This window comes from Asterias amurensis, chromosome 2 (assembly GCF_032118995.1).
Source record: "Asterias amurensis chromosome 2, ASM3211899v1".
NCBI lineage: Eukaryota > Metazoa > Echinodermata > Asteroidea > Forcipulatida > Asteriidae > Asterias > Asterias amurensis.
The window spans coordinates 267,877-285,910 of record NC_092649.1 but is presented as its reverse complement, the minus strand read 5'-3'; the positions used below and the strand labels follow the sequence as shown (position 1 = coordinate 285,910).

The 18,034-nt window shown below is 35.8% G+C and overlaps 1 protein-coding gene across 3 annotated transcripts in view; it reads right to left on the bottom strand.

The window, feature by feature from the left end:
- Positions 1 to 7,822: 7,822 nt before the first annotated feature.
- LOC139934011 (glycerate kinase-like) overlaps positions 7,823 to 18,034 on the bottom strand; it is a 35,541-nt gene continuing 25,329 nt past the window's right edge. For all 3 annotated transcript variants that reach the window (XM_071928278.1, XM_071928277.1, XM_071928279.1), the window contains exons 5-8: positions 14,996 to 15,144; positions 13,896 to 14,047; positions 11,620 to 11,795; positions 7,823 to 11,222 (exon numbers count right to left, since the gene is read on the bottom strand). In XM_071928278.1, the coding sequence (XP_071784379.1) occupies positions 10,296 to 11,222; positions 11,620 to 11,795; positions 13,896 to 14,047; positions 14,996 to 15,144 (1,404 nt within the window). In that variant the 3' untranslated portion in view covers positions 7,823 to 10,295. The remainder of the gene's footprint in view (positions 11,223 to 11,619; positions 11,796 to 13,895; positions 14,048 to 14,995; positions 15,145 to 18,034) is intronic.

Below are 18,034 nucleotides of genomic sequence, written 5' to 3'. Positions count from 1 at the left end.
GTTCAGTTGTCCAACCTTTTAATTGATTTGTTTTCAATTAGAGTAAGAGAGACTTTAAAAACATATTTTAGAACATGTGTGCCCGCGGCGTGTTGCGGTTATTGTTTTCATGTGAAGCGCCATCAAGAGTTTGGTTTTGTCAATGCGGCCTGAGTGGTGGTTGTAAATTGTACAAATGCGGCGCACAGCAAGTAAGTGGAGCTCGCTCAGAAAGTGTGCGGTAAGTTATTTTTAAAATACATAATGTGAGGTATTGTGAGTGAAATATGAAGTTGGGAAGTTCCTAAGTGATAGTACTGAACCTATAGCATTTGGGTCATGAGAAAAGTGTGGATATGAACCTAAAACCTGAACGATGTACTTCAACCAAGATTTAGATCCTTCATGATGATGAGTAGTTGCGATAATCGTAACCCTCCTCCCGACGGCCGCCCAGGCCGGAGCGGCCGTCGGGAGGAGGGTTACGATTATCGCAACTAGATGATGAGCCAAACAAAAGAAAGCAGGCATGCTATATTATTATAGTATAGTGTTTCTGAACAAGAAGTATACCGTCACCCGCCAGTTTAAAACTTGATTGAATACATCTAAGGCAGCTGGGCCAGATGGAATTTCCACTAAGGTTTTACAATCATGTTCGAGTCAGTTTTCTAGAATTTGTGCCTTTATTTTTAACTCATCTTTTAACTTAAAATTTAAGTTTCAATTCAGTAGCCTACCTGATCTATTCCACAACTTTGGAAATGCTCTTGTATTCTAATCCTGATGGGGCAGTGATGTACCCCAGGCTAGACATGCTACATGTAGACCCAGTGACTGGGGCGCTAAATTCTTTTTTTTTCTTCGAATTTTTTAATGTTTTTAATGTGCCAATGTTTTTACTGTATGCGAGCATTTGAATTACCCTTTTTGAGATCTATCAAGATTATTGACAATAATATTGTATTGTATTGTATTATTGTATTGTATTGTTATTAAATCTTGATGGTTCTCCTACCTAGTCTCAGTGGTTCTAGTTTCTGTACTGACTCTATATTCAGAGCAAGTTCATCACGCTCAGGGTTTTGCTTTTTACAAAATACTTTGGGCTTCCAGAAAATTGGAGTAATAATCAGTATGTCAGTAGCTCCTAGAATTGAGTTTCATTTTGCTTGTGTCTCAATGAACTATGCGTACTACACGTTTAGCAGAACAACGTATAGCAGAACAAACCCTCATATATAGTTCTATCAGAGTACAAACTATTTAGTAACAATTACATTAACTTTATTTGTACCAATTAATACTCAGACAAGACAATCAAAAAGACTCAAAATATTACAATTAATCTTGGGCAATATCCTGATATTATTGAAAATCACGATACCAATTCTTAAACGATTGCGATATCCTCTTTATTTTTTGTTTAAAAATTGAATTTTGATAAATTGCGGTTTTGATGAAGTATCACGATGTCTTCCCTTTGATACAATCTTGTAACAATAAAGGGACGTTTCAAAACATATGAAGTCCCAGACCAGACCACGATTCCCCAATTGATCCCAAACTGTTCTATCTCAAACTGTTCTTTGAAAGAAACAACATCAAAGACTTTAGCAATCAGGCGGTCTCATACTGACACTCAAAAGAAACATAATTGTATCATACCTCCCCTGTGTGGAGATTGTGCCAGTGGGGCCAACCCATCAAGTACCATTTGGGATGAGGAAGTCACCCCATGTGATGTGCATTATTATTGGTTAACAATTCCATTCCAAACCTTCTTCATGTCAATATCCTTGAAGTGTTTTTCAATCTTTTCTTTGTAAGCCATTTTTTCTTTACGAATCTTAGGTTAAGTTCTTTCTGAACCTGTTTCAATTGATTCTTGTCAGCGCTTCCTTAACACTACCCGCCATGGCTTATTATAAGCATAAACTTTGATGACTTTTGGTTGAATAATCACATCTTTACACAACTCAATATATAAGCGCAAACAGTCTTGCAGTTGAGTTAGTTCATTTACATTATCGGAAGTGTCAATAAAAACGTTCCAGTCAGTGCTTTCCAAAGCTTTCCTGTAGACATTCCACATTCTCATTTTGTACTATTTCTGCACTTTAATCTTCCTGGGTTTCTGGCTTTTTGTTTCGAACCCTTTCTTGCGTTTCTTTGCTTTGTTCTTGTTTTATTTATTGTGCAGCGGTTTCATCTGTGTTAAAGGCGCTATATAAATTATTAACAAGAATGAAATGGGCGAGATATAATTAAATATGCACACATGTATGAACAGTCATGCACAGTAGACACTTTAAGGACACTTTAATGTGTGTGTAACTAATAAGCCCATGTTTTCACGCCATGGGTAGACAGTACTCCCGAAAAATGTAGATTGTATACCTCGATCGAATTTAATATACTCTCTGGCTTTGTGAGATGTCGGAATTTTAGACTTCAAAAATCAATTGCGATATCATCGAAAATACCCTGTTATTTCTTTGATGATACGTTGTGGGTTGAAGAAAGCAATATCGCCTCAGCTTAATAACAATCACCATTTTGCTTTACAGCTGATGTAAAACTGAAAGTTGACCATAATTGCTTCACAATTTTCACAAAAATTAATAATGTCATCCAAGGATAAATAATAACTCTGAACTCATCAGACCGTTCAGGACACAAAGAATATATATAGGAGTGAAGCTTGACCTTCCTCAATAAGGCTTTACTATTTTAAAGCTTAAAAACCCAAAGTTACAATGGTACAGGACCTCCCATAGACTCTATTTAAATGAACTTTATTATTTAAGCACAATGTTACTATTATTATTATTGAATGTGCCACTGACTTAGCCTTAAAAAGGCTGATTAATATATTGTTCATTTCAAAGGTTGAAAGATGGCCAGTCCAGAGATAAGAAATCAATCCAGTTTATTCCTATCGGAGATATACAAGTTTCCAAGCCATATTGTGGCTCTGTACAACTCTGATGACTTCCAGACACGTGTTTGTTGGTGGTTAATTTACATCCTTGCCATACTCATGGTGTTGATTCATCTAGGATGGAAGTTATATGGACCTGAGATATCCAAAACATTTAAGCTTCAAGGTATGGTTTTATTATTATGTATTTCCAGTAAGGTGTCTTTCAGAAGTGCTGCACTGTCTCCAGTCTTCAGTGAAATAATATCTTTTCTGGCCTTAACATGATGGATGGTGTCAGTGTGGCAACAAAGTAAAAAGGTACAAGTCAAGAAGAAACGTAGGGACTCAATTGTACAGGCACAAAGTTGAAGACAAAATGTTACAACACTGGGGGTGTGTTGAAAAGTTGCCTTGTAGATTTAGTAAAGTAACTTTGATATAAATAAATGTTGCTTGAATTATGTTTTCTATGTACGTGTAGTTTAATCATTTCTCAGATTTCTCACTTTGCTCAAAATAACATTTAAAGCAATATCATTAATCACATTTGCCTTTATTATGAACTGTTTTAATACCAAACATTTTCTTTGTAAAATTTGCAATCTATTTTCATCAATTAATTACAGGTGGACAGAATACACCAACAAGACAGAGGTGGGTGTGATAATGGGTTTAGTTTGAATTAAGTTGTACTACTGTAAATTATTACAAATTACTTGTTGTTTATTAAATGCATGTATTTGTTATTGTTATAATGTAGTTGCAATTCAGCCAATTGCTATTTACAACAATTTTGATAGACAAACACTTTTAATAAAACAAACAAGAAGATTTTATTGCATACATATTGCAATTGATTTACTTATTACAAGTACTATAGCATATAAGTTTGTTTTAACCTGTGCTTTACAGCATGCTGTGAGCAAAAAATGTCTGTTTCCACACGCTTTTTTCAATTAGCGACTGTAGTATTTGAAACTTTGCATGGTGAAAATTCGATATGGAAAGGTTTGCGGTAACACCACGTAATAAATATCTCTAATGAGTTGGGGTAGTTGAAACAAACGGTTCTTTCAGAACCACCCCAACTCATGTAAGGCAGTGGACACTACTAGTAATTACTCCAAATAATTATTAGCATAACACCTTGCTGACAAGTTATGGGGAGAGGTTGATAATATAAAACATTGTGAGAAATGGCTCCCTCTGAAGTAACGTAGTTTTCGAGGAAGAACTAATTTTCCACGATTTTGTTTTTTGAGACCTCAGATTTAGAATTTGAGGTCCGAAATCAACCATTAAACGCACACAACTTCATTTGACAATGGTGTTTTTTCTTTCATTATTATCTCGCAATTTCGAAGACCAATTGAGCTCAAATTTTCACAGGCATAATGTTGAGATACACCAAGTAAGAAGACTAGTCTTTGACAATTACCAGTAGTGTCTTTAAAGATAGTAATTACATGGTGTGACCATAAATTAGCAACTGCTACTAATATGTGATGGGCTCAGTCAGTCTGATGTAAACCACTACCCACCTATTAGGAACAATGCTTTGATGGAATGAACAATTTCATAGATCTATGCAAGTTTCACATGTATCTTCCACATCTTAATTTGCATCAGGGATAAAGAATATTAATTTTTGTTTTACCCATATTTTTATACTGATGTGTGTTAGCACCGTATACTTTCGCAGGCTTTTCACTCAGGTGGGATTCAAACTCATGACCTTTGCAATTCTAGAGCAGTGTCATACTAGACCAGCGAGATTGCCCAGTTGCTAAAAGGCAGTTTGAAACCAATGTTTTTAGCAGCGGGTACTGCAGCGTTTTAATAGAATATTCATTATGGTTTTACCCATATACACCGATGTGTGTTAGCACTGTAAACTCTCCCGGGTTCTGTGAAAAGAAATCACAGGCATACTATTTCATTTTATCCTTCTCAGATCACAGGATGGTTTGTCTTCTAAGAAGTATGATAAGAAACACATAGATTAATCACCATCCATCAGGGGAGGATGTGGGAACATCACTGGAGTAGTGCCGAGGCTAAGCTCATGACTGGGAAGTATCAAGATTTACAACAAGTTTTCTCTTATCAAAGTTAACAAATTTAACATCTATTAAAGTGAACATTATTTTGTTTTAAAGACAAAGATTATGAAATTGGTAATAATCCTTCCCAAAATGATTTGTTTCAATTTAAAAAGCTCACATATTCAGGTTGGTTGGACAGCGCTTTTGTTGGAAATTAGAGAATGAAATTAATCATTTTTCCCAACATTGATGTAAATAATTGAATATGGAACATTAAATTTAAAGTATGTGTCTGAATGCATAATGATACTTCATCTTTAAAAAAAAAAATAATGAAAGAGAATTTTTAATGTCTTGGCTGAGTGGTTCTAATATTGTTCGATTTGGGGTTTGGTGTGTAATGCTCATAAAAGAACCCAGTTGAATGGTACAGTCAGACGTATAATAAGGAGAAGGGGTTTGTTTTGTGCGATGATTTTTGGCGAGATTTCGGTCCAGCATCTGTCCGTCCGCACACAGTGGAAATGTAAAAGTTTTTGGTTTAAGTTTAAGTGTTTGAGTTGAGTTTTTTGGGTAAAGCCCAAGTGGGATAGTTATATGTATTTGCCAGCTATTTTGAAAATATGTTGAAGTTTTTGAAATAAATTTTTAAAAAAGTTTTGGGAATAAAATATTTTTTTTAAAGATTTTGGATTAAAACAAATTTTAGGTTTTTTTCAGGCTAAAACATTGTCATCTGGATAAAAATTAAAAAAAAAATCAAATTAAAATCGTAAAGTTTGGAAATAATTTGTTCAAACAAAAATCAAACTCTCTGTCACTGGTTCCAGTTGAATGAGCTAAAACAATAACAATCTTAAATGGTCATAACGCCTTTTTGCAAAGAAGTACTAACTTGAACCTTAAGTCGAATATTGCTTTTTACATCAAGACGCATATGAAATGATAAAACTCAATGAGTGCATCGCTGGTTCTAGTTGAATGAGCTAAAACAATGCAAATTTTAAATGTTCATAACGCTTTTTTGCAAAGAAGTACCGACTTGAACCTTAAAGTCACCTGGAAATAGAATTTTCTTTTCTTCAAACATTAAGAGTATATGTTTCTGAACAATATGTTTAAAATAATAAATAAAGTTGTGTGGGGGTGACTCCACCTACCCTTTTGTGACGTCAATCGAGGCAGACTTTGCCTCGATGAACATCGCACACACGTACGTGCAAATACATTTAAGTCCTAGTCGCGAGTTTTACGTTTCGAAAAAGTTTTTTTTCTTGCATTGTTCCGGCAATGTCGACCAGGTGTATTGCTGCTGGATGCAGCAAAACAACTAAAGATGGGGTCAGTTTGCAAGTCTTTTCCAGTGCTGTGCAGCAAACACTTCGAGCCGTCATGCTTCGAGAATCCGGAATACACTACACATTTTGACATGAAGAGAAAAGTTCTTTTCTAAAACATGACGCCATCCCAACAATTTTCCCAGCTAGTGGGGAAGTCGAAGAAGGTACCTGAAAGACGTAACAAACCTAAAGGAGCATTTGCCTATTGTTTCAACTTTGAGTGCATGTTTTTAGCTTGTGCCAAGCGTCACTATCTTGTGTTGGCACTGCATGCGTTTATCGCGCCTCGATTGACGTCACAAACAGCGCCCTCTCTGGTCGGGCTTATTTTCAAATTTGTAAATAACATGGAAACAAGTTTTTTTAAGCCTTAGTTAATTGTTTATTCATATTCCACTCATCAAAACACACATTTTAGTGACAAAAGCTTTATTTTGACAAAATACCACCTCCAGGTGACTTTAAGTCAAATATTGCTTCTAACATATAGATGCATATGAAAAGATAAAATTCAAAGAGTGCTTCACTGGTTCCTGTTGAATGAGCTGAAACAATGACAATCTTAAATGGTCATTACTTCATACTTGTCAATGTCTCCACCCCTTCGACCATCAGTTGATCAAATGATTGTTTTTTCTGTCAGTCCTTGGTTCTATCTGGCAATCGGCAGCTCGCCATGGCAGTTCGCTGTTTTAGTTTGTTTAGTTTTATAAATGGGCACCCATATTGTCATCTATTGTAAAGTACTTTGAGATATAGCACAGTTGCAGGAACCAATTTATTTTTCAGATGAAGTATCAGGTTTCACTTGGCATTAATAATGCCATCCAACAGGTCCATTTATAGGACTGTATTAGTTCTGTAACATCCAGCGAGGAGTTTCAGAGGTTTGCAATCATTTGTGTACAAATGTACATTTTGTAGTATCAAGAAGGTTACCTGTAGGACACATGCCAGAACCTAATTGCACTTGTGTTATTTATGTACAGATGAACTGGTGGAGTTTAGTTTGACCACTTTATCACGATTTATTTGAAAAAAACTACTATCCAGGAGAAGATTATGGGATTACAGTTTATGCTGATTGATTTTGTAGCAAGGTGAAGCACTGTACGGAAAGTGCACACTTTTCAAAATGACTGGCTGAATCTAAGCCAGAGCCAAAACCAGGAATTCAAAAAGGGCCATAATTTAGATGTCTACTCCAACCTGTTCAAAATGTTCATTATACCATTCAGCATTGTCAATAATAGCACACTCTGTACTCCTGTGTGGTTGGTTCTTGTAGTAGGTCTAACAACTGTTTGATATCTGGCAATAATCTGGTCATAACTTCATAAGGCACTTCCTGTCAGAGCTACTGAACATAAATCAATAATCTCTGTGGGATTTGAGTTCTTGGGATTTGAGTTCTTGGGATTTGAGTTCTTGGGATTTGAGTTCTTGGGATTAGGCATGATGGTAACATTTGTACACCAAGCTTGAACACTTTTAAGGAAGTATGATCAATGGAAGCTTGAAACAATTCCTCGAAGGTTATCTGCTGTTTTAATACCAACAAATATTTATGTTTATAGTCTGATATTATATAGATAAAACAGGATAGGTTAGAAACACACTAATCTAGACTAACTAGATACATAACAAAATGCATGGGCTCTCATTGTTACGAAAGCTCTTTTTTTAAATGTAATTGGTTAGTCTTTGTGCTACCTCGGCCTTTCTGCACATTTTAAATAACTAAAAAAAAAGATGAAGCTGAGCTCGTTAGTTGCTTTAAAAGACTAAAGCCCTGTTCGCATTGGACTTAATTTGGATAAACTAACCTGAGCCAATGGGTAACTTACCCATTTTCAGTCCAATGCGAACAGCCCAGGAAGTTTTCCTCCCAGGTAACTTACCCGACCCGAATGGGTAGTTTAACCGAGCCAAAGGTGCCCAGGAAGATTGACCACGTCAGTTTAACCGAGCCAGAAAGTCTAATGCGGACGCAACAACTCGGTTAAATCTCCCATCCTCCGAGACACAAAGAAGCTGACATGTTTTGTCATGGAAGAATAAGATTTTTGTGATTATCGAACTATTCAATGTTACACAGGGGGCCAGCTCGGTTGGTTTACCCACGGTCTCGGCAAGTTTAGCCGAGTCAAATAAACCAAGTGCAGACAGTGGGAAAGTTAACCCATCGGAATGTTACCCAGCGTCATGGTTAAGTTACCCAAAATATTAGTCCAGTGCAAACACGGCTTTAGCACTTCATTTATAATTGTTTCCCAAAACTGGATTAGGTCTCGACTTCACAGTCATGCTTTTGATAAAATGAGACATAAATATTATTTGACTTTGATGAAGATTATGTTTATTTCACCACTTCAAGTATGATGAGTAAATTCTGTATCAGAAATAATACTGAAATACACATATATACATATACACAACATATAAAGTTATAGTTATTTCTTTATGCAAAGTAAATTGGTTTATGAGTTGCTTTTAGTATTAAATATATGTTGATTTGATTGGCACAACATAAATATTTGACTTTGATGGCGATTACGTTTATTTCACCACTTACAGTATGAGTAAATTCTGTAACAGAATTAATACTGAATTACACATTTATACATATACACAACATCGAAAGTTATAGTTACTTCTTTATGCAAAGTTTATTGGTTTATGAGTTGCTTTTAGTATTTAATATATGTTGATTTGATTGGCACGACATAAATATTTGACTTTGATGGAGATTACACTTATTTCACCACTTAAAAGTATCAGAAATAATACTGAAATACACATTTGTACATATACACAACATATAAAGTTATAGTTGTTTCTTTATAAATGCAAAGTAAATTGGTTTATGAGTTGCTTTTAGTATTTAATATATATGTTGATTTGATTGGCACAATTTTATCTTAAAATGAACTTTAAAGTTTTAAAAACTAATAATCAAGCAATATAATGTGATTTTAAATACAAAATAAATGAGACACCTGATTTAATAGAAAGAAAGTATATGGTTATTTAACAGATTTACATGGCATACATTGATACATGCATGAATTGCCAAGTGTATTCAATATAATTCTGGGATTGATTGGCTTTGAGCCATTTTAAAGCGCAAGTTAACATTGACATTTAATAACAACACATGCAGAATTTAATGTGATTCATACAATGTAACTTCTCATGCATGAAATTCAGAAGTGTGGGTTGTGTGAGAAGACAATAAGTTGATCTTTGTTTATCTTCTAAGTTGATCTGATCACATAGATAAGGTGATTATCTTTGTCCAGAACCAGTTGATTTGATTCATCGAGTGTCTAGCCTTTATTTAGGGCGCACGCGGTGGTGACATCCCTTAATGTCATGCACAAAGACCAGCGCAAGCGTAAAAAATACCATCTCGTTTATCTTGTCAGTTATTCCTGATAATGAAATATTTACATGTGCATTTTCTTTTTCAGCACGTGACTTTTTAGCGCATCCATAAAAGAACCAGGAATGGTTGTATGTGGGGATGGCGAGAATGTGTCTGAACTATCTTATCTTTGGTAATTGTGTGTTCTTATTGGCAAACACTCATCACAGTATGCATTATATTTCTCCAACCAAAATCGGTAGCAAAAACCAAATTGGTAAAGGCACATTGCCGATCCCAGTGGTCTATTTTCTCGTGTGACATTTAGGGTCGTGCGTAACATCTTGGGGTGCTGCATGCCCCTTGACTTAAGGCTATCGAGGGTATAGCTTGGAATCTAAAAATGCTCTCAGAAAATCTATGTGCGACTGATTCAACTAGTTGGAACAGCCTGTTCAAAATATTTTTCACCAAATTAATTCCAATTATAAGTCTACAGATTACTTTCATATTTTGCATTGAACAGCAGACATCTCGAAGTCAGAAACAAGTCAGGTGTTTACCAAACATCATACATGTACATTACCCCAGCCTAACACTTCAGGGTTTATGTATCACTTTCTTCAAATAACCCATGATTAATATTGCAAATTTGCTTCTGGAGGAGTCACAAGTAAGACTTGAATATCCATCACATTTGTTCCTGTCAAGCCAGTGACCAACAAATCTTTTCCTCCGTTTGCTTGACAATAAAATGAGTAAGAATCATTGTTCCTCAAATACTGTTGAGCCTGAATGCCTGATTGAGTGGCTAGCATTACTTGATGGGGGTCAGCTAAAGCTCCTGCAGCATCAGTGGGACCATCTTGACCATCTGTACCTCCACTCAGGAACACTACTTGGAAGCCTTCTTCTACAAGATGCTGCAAGTTGGATTGCTTGTTCATCGCAATGGCAACAGCTAAAGACATTTCTTGGTTCCTACCACCTTTACCCTGTCCAACAACTGTTACGGTGGTCTCCCCTGCTCCAATCAAGCATATTGGTTTATTCAGAGTAGAGGCATTCTGAACAAGAGTTTGAAGCTTTGTTTCAGTATCAAGTCCACACAAAGCTATTAAGTCTTTGTTGATTTGTTTGAAACCTTCCGAGTCACTTTTTGTAAGTTTTACTTTATACTGGCAAAGTATGTATTCAGCGATCTTGACAAACGAATCCCCTAGTATTCTTGCCTCTCCAGAGAGCTCATTAGAAAGTAATAAAGTCTCAAAACCTAAATCCTGGGCATACCTAGTTGCTTCTTCGCTGGCCAATTGGTTATTACCAATAGCAACATTCAATACAAGATCTTGTGAAGATGGTGATGCTTCTTTCTCATTGGCTGTCCCCATGGTAACCTTTCTTTGGAAGAATTTGAGAACATTGTTAGGGATTGCGGTGGTGGCTCCAAGATGAGAAATAATATCTAAGCAGTCTTGAGGTGTTGAGTTGTCTGTTATTGTTGGTCCACTTGCTATCATGTCAAGTTGGTTACCAATAATGTCGGACAAAATCAGACTCACAACCTGAAAGTGAAATAAATAGAAAATTGAATAATAAAAAAATCTGACACACCCTAGCTTCTTCTTGTTAGCAGGGCCTTTACACTCTCGGAATTTAATTACAAATAAACCCTTTTCCACCTAGACTTTTTATTCAAAAATTGTTTCTTATTATACGCAATCATTTTAAAACAACAGGTTTCAAACTAAAATTCAGAATAACTGGTTCCTTCAAATTTGTTGTTACAGAGTTTTCAAAGTTAAAGGTGGTATGAAGGCATGGTAGCATTTGAGATGATTGCTTTAATCGTAATTTGGAATTGTTGATATTGTTTTCTCATGAAAATTGAATATAAATCAAAGGTAAGAAGTAATAATTGCAATTGTTAGATCCCTGTAATATCTGAAGTTAACACATTACCTGGGCTGGGTAGGCTACCTGTGCCAGACCACCTCCTTTCAATTTAGACATGTGTTTTCTAATTGTGTTGAGTTGAGCAATTGTAGACCCCTTCATGGCTAGAATCTTGGATACATCGTAGATATCCTGCAAGGTTAATGGTGGGATGGGCGCTGGGAGCAAAGCTGAGCCACCACCTTAAAAAACAAAAAACTTATATCAACAGGAGACACATCACAAATTATGACACCCCTTACAAATATTCTGCCTTTTCATTGGTTTAGAGCGCGTCACATGATCAGCTTGGTTTTACTAGACGTCGGTCGTGTGATAGTGCATTGTTTGCAGTGTGATAGTGGGTCATTTGCCATGTGATAGTGCGTCGTTTGCCGTGTGATAGTCCAACGACTATCACACGGCGTGCAGTACCCAGACGTCTTTTCACCCACCTCGAACCTGATCAGTTGTGCATCTGTGTATCTGAAACGCGCGTACGAACGTTACGTGTACGAAGATGATAAATAGTATGTTGGGGTGTTGTAAAACAAATATTGACTGCTTTAACTCGAGCTATGGTTAAAACTACGACTCCCTCGGTGATCCCCGAACCATTCCATTTTCCCTCGGCTGCACCTCGGCAAAATAGAACGCTCCGGGGATCACCTCAGGAGTCGTAGTTTTAACCATAGCACTCCAACAGTCAATATTTGTATACTTCATGGTGAAACTAGGAAATCAAACTGCTTTGTACAAAACAATAAAGTCGCCCATACCATAGAGCAGGGAACAGACCAAGAGTATACATATAAAAGCCCATAAAATGGGTCTTTACGTGGCACCATGTCAATTAATGATTTCTTTTAAGCAACTTATTTTCTGATAGAAATTCACAAAATGCTTCACCGTTCTAATCTTGATAACATTTTCCAGTGATTTGACTTGCAACACAAGTGCCGGGGTGGGCTTAGTATCTATCACTGGGAACCATGTACATGTCAAACAGTAAAAGGGTTCAAGATTCTCCCAAGATATTACAAGTAAGACTCTTTTCATAGACTGATGTCATTATATTTTGTTTTGAACAGTCCTTTGTGAGTTTAAAGTCACCTGGAAATAGAATTTTTTTCTTTCTTCAAACATCAGATTATATGTTTCTGAACAATAAAATAATTTGGTGAGTGATTGTTTTTAACGATTTATATGTTTATATAAATAAGGTTGTGTGGGGGGTGACTCCGCCTACCCCTTTTGTGACGTCAATCGAGGCAGACTTTGCATCGATGGAACATCTAACACACGTACGTGCAAGTACATTCAAGTCTTAGTCGTGAGTTTGTACGTTTCGAAAAAGGTTTTTTCTTGCATTTTTTTCCGGAAAAGTCAATCAGGTGTATTGCTGCTGGATGCAGCAAAACAACTAAAGATGGGTCAGACTTCTTTTCCAGCGCTGTGCAGCAAACACTTCGAGCCGTCGTGCTTCCAGAATCCGGAATACACTACACATTTTGACATGAAGAGAAAAGTTCTTTTCTAAAATGTAACGCCATCCCAACAATTTTCCCAGCTAGTGGGGAAGTCGAAGAAGGTACCAGAAAGACGTAACGAACCTAAAGGAGCATTTGCCTAACGTGAAAAAAAATCAGGTATTGTTTCAACTTTGAGGGCAGTTTTTTAGCTTGCGCAAGCGTCATTATCTTGTGTTGGCACTGCATGCGTTCATCGCGCCTCGATGATGTCACAAACAGCGCCCTCTCGGGTCGGGCTTATTTTCAAATTTGTAAATAACATGTAAACTAATTTTATAAAACCTTAGTTAATTGTTTATTCATATTCCACTCATCAAAACACATATGTGACCCACTCTGTAAAAATGAGTTACATGTCGCCCAATGCAATATTAAGTTATAGACAGTTTAATACGGAAAATGTAAAAAAAAAAAAAATAAAAAAAAAGGTCTTTAGTTGCATGGTTAACCTTTAGAACACTTACTTTGAGGCAATAAAGCTACGAGTACAACAATTTTGTGATCATACTTACATGTATGTCTAATTTGTATCCTTTTGCACACAATGGTAGTTTAAAATTTTACTTGTAATTTGTAACTCAGTAATGCGATACACCCCAAAGCTTAGACACATACAAAATTACTGCTGCTGATGTGTTCTTTCCAGCCATGCATATAACTCAATTCCTGAAATTGCCTACATCTGACTCATTTTCACAGAGCGGGTCACATATTTCAGTGACAACAGCATATTGACAAAATACCACTTCCAGGTGACTTTAATATTCTCACCTGATATCAAGGCAATCAATAGGTCATCCTTGCCAAGATTAGATGCTAGCTTTGTTATCTTATCTGCTGCCCTCTGTGAATCTTCATCAGGAAAGTTGTTTTTAGCTCCCTCCATTATCACTACCTTGGAGTCACAGGATGGCAACATATCACTGAAAATAACCAAATAAAGTCTTATCGTATCCTTTATGTAATAATAAAACAATTTTGTATGTTAAATACTGGATGGATATGGTAGTTAAATACTGGATGGATATGGTGAAACCTAGGGGGGCGTTGCCCAATGTATAAATGGGAGGATGGAGATTTGTGATACAAGTAATTACATGCAGAACTTTGGTTTTGGAAAACATATTGTTACGTTAAAACCAGTTAAAGCCAGTGGACACTTTCGGTAAACAGTGTTGTCCAAGGCCCACACTTCGTGTATCACAACTTATATATATAATAACAAACCTGTAAAAATTTAGGCTCAATCAGTCATCGGAGTCGGGAGAAAATAACGGGAAAACCCACCCTTGTTTCCGCACGCTTCGTGGTGTCATGACATGTGTTTACTATAAATCCGTAATTCTCCGTGTCGAGAATTGATAATTGTTTTAATGTTTTCTCAAAAAGTAAAGCATTTCATGGAATAATATTTCAAGAGAAGTCTTTTACCATTACCTTTTGTAAGCCCTGTAGTTTGTAAATCTGTGAACTTTTTTTTCTTCCCTGTTCCGAAAGTGTATAATGGCTTTAAAATCAGAACTGACTATTCCAAAGAGCATCGTCTGCAAAATAAACACATCTGGAATGAACATGAACACTGCTTTGCTATAGTCAGGATAGTCACAGAATAAAGCTTGCTTGATCTGCATATATCGGTACAGAGTTTGAAGCACATAATGAGCTCTGATTGAACAATGCCAGTTAGTCGATCAGACTTTGAACTGAATTGACAGTGGACTATAACCAGTCTGTCTCTCTGTAACAATACATTGCAGAAACCAAAACTGGCATAGACGGGCGAGATAAAGAGGATGTACGTGAGGGTGTTCAGTGAGATACTGAAAATACAAATTTCCAATTGAATAGTTGCCCAAGGTGTACACACTAACCTTCGTCCAGCTTTAGTAAGTGCATCCTGTATACTGTGAGGTACACTAGCAACTCCATGTTGTATATGGTCTCCTAGGATGTCTTCCACTGCCCCTATCATACCAATCACAGCCTTGCCAAATCCTACTATGTACACATTGTGGTCCACCTAATATAAACAATAAGCACAACTGTCATGTCAAGTCTCATACATTTTTGATGCTTGAAGAAAGGCATTTTCAGGCCCTTACATATTGTTTTATAATTTTTCTATAAATGCATATGCATTTGTTTGTGCTTGTTTTATGCCTCTGAAGAAGGTCTGGTTTGGATCGAATACAAGGTCACAAGTTTCAGAATAATAATAATAACAACAACAACAACAACAACAACAACAACAACAACAACAACAACAACAACAACAACAACAACAACAACAACAACAACAACAACAACAACAACAACAACAACAACAACAACAACAACAACAACAACAACAACAACAACAACAACAACAACAACAACAACAACAACAACAACAACAACAACAACAACAACAACAACAACAACAACAACAACAACAACAACAACAACAACAACAACAACAACAACAACAACAACAACAACAACAACAACAACAACAACAACAACAACAACAACAACAACAACAACAACAACAACAACAACAACAACAACAACAACAACAACAACAACAACAACAACAACAACAACAACAACAACAACAACAACAACAACAACAACAACAACAACAACAACAACAACAACAACAACAACAACAACAACAACAACAACAACAACAACAACAACAACAACAACAACAACAACAACAACAACAACAACAACAACAACAACAACAACAACAACAACAACAACAACAACAACAACAACAACAACAACAACAACAACAACAACAACAACAACAACAACAACAACAACAACAACAACAACAACAACAACAACAACAACAACAACAACAACAACAACAACAACAACAACAACAACAACAACAACAACAACAACAACAACAACAACAACAACAACAACAACAACAACAACAACAACAACAACAACAACAACAACAACAACAACAACAACAACAACAACAACAACAACAACAACAACAACAACAACAACAACAACAACAACAACAACAACAACAACAACAACAACAACAACAACAACAACAACAACAACAACAACAACAACAACAACAACAACAACAACAACAACAACAACAACAACAACAACAACAACAACAACAACAACAACAACAACAACAACAACAACAACAACAACAACAACAACAACAACAACAACAACAACAACAACAACAACAACAACAACAACAACAACAACAACAACAACAACAACAACAACAACAACAACAACAACAACAACAACAACAACAACAACAACAACAACAACAACAACAACAACAACAACAACAACAACAACAACAACAACAACAACAACAACAACAACAACAACAACAACAACAACAACAACAACAACAACAACAACAACAACAACAACAACAACAACAACAACAACAACAACAACAACAACAACAACAACAACAACAACAACAACAACAACAACAACAACAACAACAACAACAACAACAACAACAACAACAACAACAACAACAACAACAACAACAACAACAACAACAACAACAACAACAACAACAACAACAACAACAACAACAACAACAACAACAACAACAACAACAACAACAACAACAACAACAACAACAACAACAACAACAACAACAACAACAACAACAACAACAACAACAACAACAACAACAACAACAACAACAACAACAACAACAACAACAACAACAACAACAACAACAACAACAACAACAACAACAACAACAACAACAACAACAACAACAACAACAACAACAACAACAACAACAACAACAACAACAACAACAACAACAACAACAACAACAACAACAACAACAACAACAACAACAACAACAACAACAACAACAACAACAACAACAACAACAACAACAACAACAACAACAACAACAACAACAACAACAACAACAACAACAACAACAACAACAACAACAACAACAACAACAACAACAACAACAACAACAACAACAACAACAACAACAACAACAACAACAACAACAACAACAACAACAACAACAACAACAACAACAACAACAACAACAACAACAACAACAACAACAACAACAACAACAACAACAACAACAACAACAACAACAACAACAACAACAACAACAACAACAACAACAACAACAACAACAACAACAACAACAACAACAACAACAACAACAACAACAACAACAACAACAACAACAACAACAACAACAACAACAACAACAACAACAACAACAACAACAACAACAACAACAACAACAACAACAACAACAACAACAACAACAACAACAACAACAACAACAACAACAACAACAACAACAACAACAACAACAACAACAACAACAACAACAACAACAACAACAACAACAACAACAACAACAACAACAACAACAACAACAACAACAACAACAACAACAACAACAACAACAACAACAACAACAACAACAACAACAACAACAACAACAACAACAACAACAACAACAACAACAACAACAACAACAACAACAACAACAACAACAACAACAACAACAACAACAACAACAACAACAACAACAACAACAACAACAACAACAACAACAACAACAACAACAACAACAACAACAACAACAACAACAACAACAACAACAACAACAACAACAACAACAACAACAACAACAACAACAACAACAACAACAACAACAACAACAATAACAATAATAATAATACAGACATTTATACTAGGCAGTGGCCTATTTAAATATATACTCTACTGCGCATAACAAGGAATACAAGAATGAACAAACAAATGAACAAACAGAGCAAGGTTGAATTAAAAGGGTGAAGTAAACAAATAATTCAGTTTCTCTTTTATCTGAACCCACTCTTTTACTTGCCTGTAGGCACTAAATATAGATT